Here is a 6,509-nt window from a genome sequence, read left to right on the forward strand (position 1 = left end):
ACCCACTACCCTTTCGTCATGTTAGTGGATGAAAACATCCACTAAATTAAACTGCTGTAAAAAATGTTTCAAATAAATATATATTTATTTTTTCTAATTGTTTTTTTTGCATAAATCTATTTTAATCAACCCTAGTCCTGATCAAACTACCAAATGTTTTTTTTTTTTTTAAATCCAAGATTTTAACTCTTTAATTACCAAGTTCATAAATGATGTCACTGATTTGGGGGAAAAACACACAAAATTACATATTTTCATTATAATAAAGTGATTGTGGTCTGGATATTTTTTTTTTTTTACCTTTTATCACAGTCTTGGCCATGTCAAAGATTAGTAACCACATTGACTTTGATGCATTGTTAATTTTTGTGCAGCATTAGATTAATTTTTTTTTCTCTCACATTTATGGTCTGTGGTTGTTTTTGCCCCATTGACTTCCATTATAACGAAATTTTTTGGTTGCAAAGCCATCACACCATAAAATCATGCATTCTTGATTGTTTGTGGTTTTCCCTTTTGGGAAGAGGTAAAAAAAATATATATTTTTTACAGTTGATCACTAGGTGGGACCATTAACCCTTTAGATAGGCCTGTGCAAAAAAAGGCTAATTTTTTCGCTTGTATATGGAGTTATATGGAGTATAACAGCAAATTATAGTGTTTTCATCTCTTTGCGCTTGCCAAATTCCGCCATGTAAATAGCAAATCCGTCATGGCACGAACGCAACTGGTATGCAAAATTGTACTTCTTTTTCACAAGTGCATTTTTTGTTGTTTATGCTTATTCGTTTACTTTATCCAATTTTTTTTATTATTAAATTATGTACAAACTATCAGTTTTAAATTCTGATGTATTATGATGCAATTCCTTAAAAAAAGACAAAACTTATATATATATATATATATATATATATATATATATATATATATATATATATTTTTTTTTTTTTTTTGTTTTTTTGTTTTTTTGTTTTTTTTATGCGCATTTGACACTAAGTATTAATTTTGTATCCTGTATGACAAATTACTAAGACTTATACTAAAAACATCTTATTTAAGAATGCAACAATAATTCATAATCATATGCAAATCTTAAATAGCAGCAATGGCTGTCATAGTTCTTTGATTTCCTCATGGGCGCAGTGGCAGAGCATGTTTCCGGATGGCACTCCTCTGAGCAGCCCATGCAGAATGCTGGACATCACAGGCATGCACAGACCCTGTTAGAGCACACTAATCTTAGAGCAGCCTGAATTCTCCATTCTGCTAGTGCAGTACTAAATAAGTTGCTTACTCTTGTATTTCAGAACACAGTTTCCAAACAAAAGTCAGTTTTTACATTACAGTTGACTGGGTTGTTGGGATTCAGTCCTGTTGGTGGGTAGTCAGTTTTCTGGGTGGCATTTATAGGAGGTCTCTTGATATCTTAAACAGAGCTGCACATTTGGTTACTTCTCTTATCAATAACCCATGCAGCATTTATGTGGGTCTGCTAACTTACTTCCTCACCTCATTTAGGACATGCATGAGTGCTTTTTAGTCTGTGCATTCTTTTCTGAACTTCCTACTGTCCACCTGGAGAGATTTAACATTTGTTTCCACAAATGAGAAGAAATTAGATTAAATGGACTAATTGATTAAATTAGAGTAAATGAATACTGCTTTCTCTTAATCTCAAATCTCTCTCTCAACAATGTTTAAAAAACTGTTCAGATTTGACTAAATGCCGAAGGCTGTAATCAAATCTGATTAAATTTAATATGCACTCAAATTCGTCCATTTTTGTTTCTTGTAAATCAGTTTTAAATAAAACTCTGAGAGAAATGCTTGAATGAGACTCAAGTGAGATCTCCATTATCTCTCCTGAGCAATGTGTGCTGTGTGTGAAAACTTTTGCTCAATGGAAGCACTAATCTGTCACAGGGCTGAAAATACCCTACTGTCTGAACCATATACTAATACCAGAGACGGCAGGTGCCATCCGCAGACTTTGTGGCAACCCCCAACCTCACATTCAGTTATCCAACAGCCTATACTTATTACATGACAGTCTTTTGAAGGGTCAGAGAAAGTGTAATCTTTCTGGGCCTTTTAGCACTCTGAAAAAAAAATGCTTCTGTGTCACATTTAACCCAGTTTAGCTCTGCTTTTACCAGAGTAAGACATTCCTAAAGCTCCACACACATATGGCAGGGTCAGCTGGTCTGAACCATGGCACTGATGGTGCAGGCGTGACTAACAGAATGAGATATGCTTCATTTCTGAGGAGGAAAAAGAACTAAGTGAGTGTGGAACACATTATGCATACGCATGCATGTCCACCAGAGTTTGGATTTCTTTTTTTTTCATGAAGTCCAAATAGTGGATTAGAATGCATTATGCAATTTAAGATAAATAAATTCTAACACGAACTACTTAAAAAAAGAATTAAGTAATAAATTAATCAAGAATTACCTGTGTGTGTGAGAGAGACAGTATAGCATGACAGAATGCAGAGCTGGATGAGAGGTTGCAGGGGTCACACAGGTGGTCACGTTCTGTCATGCCATTCCTCACTAGATCTAGTAAGTGTCTTTCTTTCTAATCTAAAATATATCTTAAAGTCATTTCTATGGAAACTTGTATGTCATGTATTTAAATAATGTCTAATTACACATTTGTAATGATGATGTTGCAATTTAATACACTTGAAACATGTGACCTGGGACCACAAAACCAGTCATAAATAATACGGGTATATTTGTAGCAATAGCCAAAATATATTGTGTTTTAAAAATAATCAATTTTACTTTTATGCCAAAAATAATTAGGATATTAAGTAAAGATCATGTTCCATGAAGATATTTTGTAAAATTTCTACTTATATAAAAATGTATTATCAGTAATATGCTTTGCTAAGGACTTCATTTGGATAACTGTAAATGTGATTTTCTGTCACGCTGTCTGGTCTCTGTTTCCCTGGGTCTCACTTCCCCAAAGGCACCTCACTGCAGGCACTACAATTCCCACAAGCCTTGTCCCTTCATCACGGTAATTGCACTCCTGTTAATTGCACTCAGGTGTCTTCACTTGATAGTCGTTACCCTGCCTATATTAACCAGTCTGTTTCTGTTTGTTTTCATGGAGTCCTTTCTTTCCGTCACCCAGTTTCCTCGCCTTCCGAGTTTCCTCGAGTTTCTATTCCTGTTCCTGTTCCTATCCCTGTTGTTTGTTTTGGATTGATTTCTGGTTTTGACCCCTGCTTGTTGGATTCTGATTTGGATTACCCATTAAAGCACACTGCATTTGGATCTCTCATTTTCTGTGTTTCTCTGGGTTCCTGAACGTAACATTTTCTCAATAATTTGAATTATTATTATTATTATTATTATTTTTATTTATTTATTTGTTTGTTTTATCCTCAGATTCCAGATTTTCAAATAGTTGTATATCGGCCAAATATTGTCCTGTCCTAACAAAGCTTTTTTCAGCTATCAGATGATTTATAAATCTCAATTTAAAAACAATAACCCTTATAACTGGAATGGTGATCCAGGTTCACAAACATTCATTTTAAATTTAATTTTTAAATAACACACTAGAGATAAAATGAATATCAGGTACAAGTGCAAGTATTTTAACATGTTAGTCAACACATCAAAATATGTTAATATTTTATATTTTAATAAAAATTATTTAAAGCATGATAAAATAGTATAAAAACAGTTATACTTAAAAGTTCAACTTTTAATTTGACATTATACAAAATTTCACTACTCATGGTATACTTAATTGTCTTAAGTTCTAACTTTTATTTCATTTAATACTATTATCTGTAAGTAGTTTATTTATAAAAAAAAAAAAGATTTGAAGTACACTAAAGTGAACATTCAAATAATTTTTTCTTTCTTTCTTTCTTTCTTTCTTTCCTTCTTTCTTTCTTTCTTTCTTTCTTTCTTTCTTTCTTTCTTTCTTTCATGCTGTCTTCCAGGAACATGCCAGTGATGGAATCTCCATAACCAGGCCATGCTGTCATGTCAAGCTAATTTAAACAGGCAGTGACAATTATAATGTTCAATTATCACTGTCCAGTCATGGTTTCCTTATCTAGGATTAAGGTTAACAGGGAAGGCACAGCATTAGACTTATATGTTCACTATTAACTGGTATCACAATGTCTGGGACTAAGAGAAACCCAAAGTTGCCAGTAAGCTTGATATTCACCAGCTGGGCTAGTGCATTAACTCAACTTTTTTTTCATTCATTGCTTGGCCAGGGAAAGTTGTCCTCCTATTTCTGCATCCAGGATTACCATGTGAGACAAATGGGGTTGAGTCTACATCTGGGAACAGCTGCACATATCAAGTCATATCAAGACCACTTCACCAGAGGAAAGTGTGAAGCTCAATGCACCCCACTATACTCTCAGTGAGGCATAAACCTCTCCTGGGAAATGAGCGTTGGGAATTCCTAGCACTCCCTGTCTGATCACCAGAGAATTTTAGCAGATTAAGTTATTTTACGTGGCATACATTAAATTTTACTGGTGGGTCCAGAGCCACAAAAAGCCATGAATCACCAGCACTAATGAAAAGAATGAAAGAAAACTATCAAGTTATCATCAAGGTGAGACAATGATTTGGAGGAAACTTATGACACCAACATATTTTCTTGCCCCATTATATGTAATGTTTTGTGCATTCTCTCCATATTGTAACATCAGCTGAGGAAAAGAAACATATGCCATACATATGGTAGGATTCTTTATCAAAGAATTACACTAAAAAAAAAAAAACAACAAAAAAAAAAACAACAACATTTTTTCCCCTTAGTGCAAACTCATAGTAAAGTTTGAGAAAAGGTCTTAATGTCTTAAAGTGTGGCAAGATTTCAAAAGATTTTAATACAAAAGATTAAATTATCTGAGATATATAATCCACGTTCAATTTAAAGCTCTCTACTTTTCATGTATTTTCTGTGTATTTATATTTCTCCTAAAGAACTTTAGGAAAAATTTATGAGACAAAGTTGAGCCTTAAATGAAACAAAAGTGAAAACTGAATCAGTTATGAAAGAGCACTCTGAGGAATAAAAAAATCAGTTTGCTCAAGTCCCTTTTTTTTTTCTAATGCTAATTGCTAATGCTTTGGAAAGGGTTGGAATAAATCAAAAGGTCAAAGTACTTTCAAGCCTAAATATCTTAGAAGCAAATGTTTTTGAATTGCCCATAAATAACATGGCGGCCAGCAACCTTTCCCCTGTGTATGTATACAGTATGAGTGCAACTACAGGACAAATCTCTCATTTTAGAATCTGTGTCCTGTGATGAATATTTAAGGCAGTGTGACTTTGTCTGCATTCTCATTCGTTGTTCTATCATGAATATACTAGTGACAGACCAAAAGTGGCCTTGAAACGTAACGTCAGTTGAAGTTAAAACCAGCTGCATTTCTCTTCTTATTTATCTGTCATCATTCATTTTATTTTAAATTATGCATTTTTAGATCATCAATGTCTTCCAACAATATAATACCACCAACGGCTAGTAAGTTCAGCCAACAAAAACTTTTCCAAACACTAAAGATGATTTAAGCAGATGTGCCCCAAGGTCAAAAACTGTATCCACTTCTCAAACATTGCCAACAAGATAAACTAACACTAATCAAATTACATAGCATTGCTAAAAAAAAATAAAAATAAAGCACAATGCAAGTCCACAACTGCTTTCCATTGCAATTTTCTATTATGTGACAGGTTGATCTATAAAGCCTAATTAATTGTGTATTACAGAAAGATTATTATATTTAAATTGTTAAATTTAATATATTTTAAAAGTATTGTCATGCCTACACTGAAAAAAAAAAGTAAATTTCAAAATGTATTTCAAATTTTGAAGTATAACAACTGAAATAGTATTTTCTTTTAAAATGTGCTCCAATTATCCATGTTTTATTTTACTATGCAACTTTAAGTTCACTGAGCCTGGAGTTAGAATCCACAGCATTCACTTACTGTAATATGTAAAGCTCAACTCACCTGACACACCACAGCCAGCAGTGCACCCAGGACCGCCACCGCCTTCATCATCTGGTTTTTGATCCTTACTGTTCTCAATAAACCACGGCCAAACAATAAAACACTAGAGACTTGTACAACAGTGTCCAAGCAAATTTGCAACAAGACAGGAACACAGGCGCCTTCAGTCTACTAGAAGCTGTTGTTGCTTGTCTCTCAGTCTGGGCAGTCTGTGCAGGGAGGTTGAGTGACAGCACATGTGTGCAGGGCCGGCTGAAGAGGCTCTGATCCCAGCCCCCACAACACTCTCCCATGGCATGAGTACACCCCACAACGTCAAGGTTAGAAAATCCATGACCCATTCAGTGAGAATGATATACCTCCGATGAAGAGAACATGAAAAATGAAACAAACACAAAGACAAACATGTGAAATATCAGGATTAGTAGATTCCTGTTATAATCGTGAAGCTGCTTTTGAAACTTGATATGGAAACTGGTTCAAGACTGTTCTTG

At 34.1% G+C, this 6,509-nt stretch overlaps 1 protein-coding gene across 1 annotated transcript in view; it reads right to left on the bottom strand.

Annotated features, from left to right (window-relative positions):
• The window catches only part of LOC128016586 (cadherin-15-like), a 29,429-nt gene extending 23,204 nt beyond the window's left edge, over positions 1-6,225 (bottom strand). The window contains exon 1 of the mRNA XM_052601214.1: positions 6,016-6,225. Within this exon, the coding sequence (XP_052457174.1) occupies positions 6,016-6,066 (51 nt within the window). The 5' untranslated portion in view covers positions 6,067-6,225. The remainder of the gene's footprint in view (positions 1-6,015) is intronic.
• Between the last annotated feature and the right edge of the window lie 284 nt (positions 6,226-6,509).

The sequence above is a fragment of the Carassius gibelio genome, chromosome A7, assembly GCF_023724105.1.
Source record: "Carassius gibelio isolate Cgi1373 ecotype wild population from Czech Republic chromosome A7, carGib1.2-hapl.c, whole genome shotgun sequence".
NCBI lineage: Eukaryota > Metazoa > Chordata > Actinopteri > Cypriniformes > Cyprinidae > Carassius > Carassius gibelio.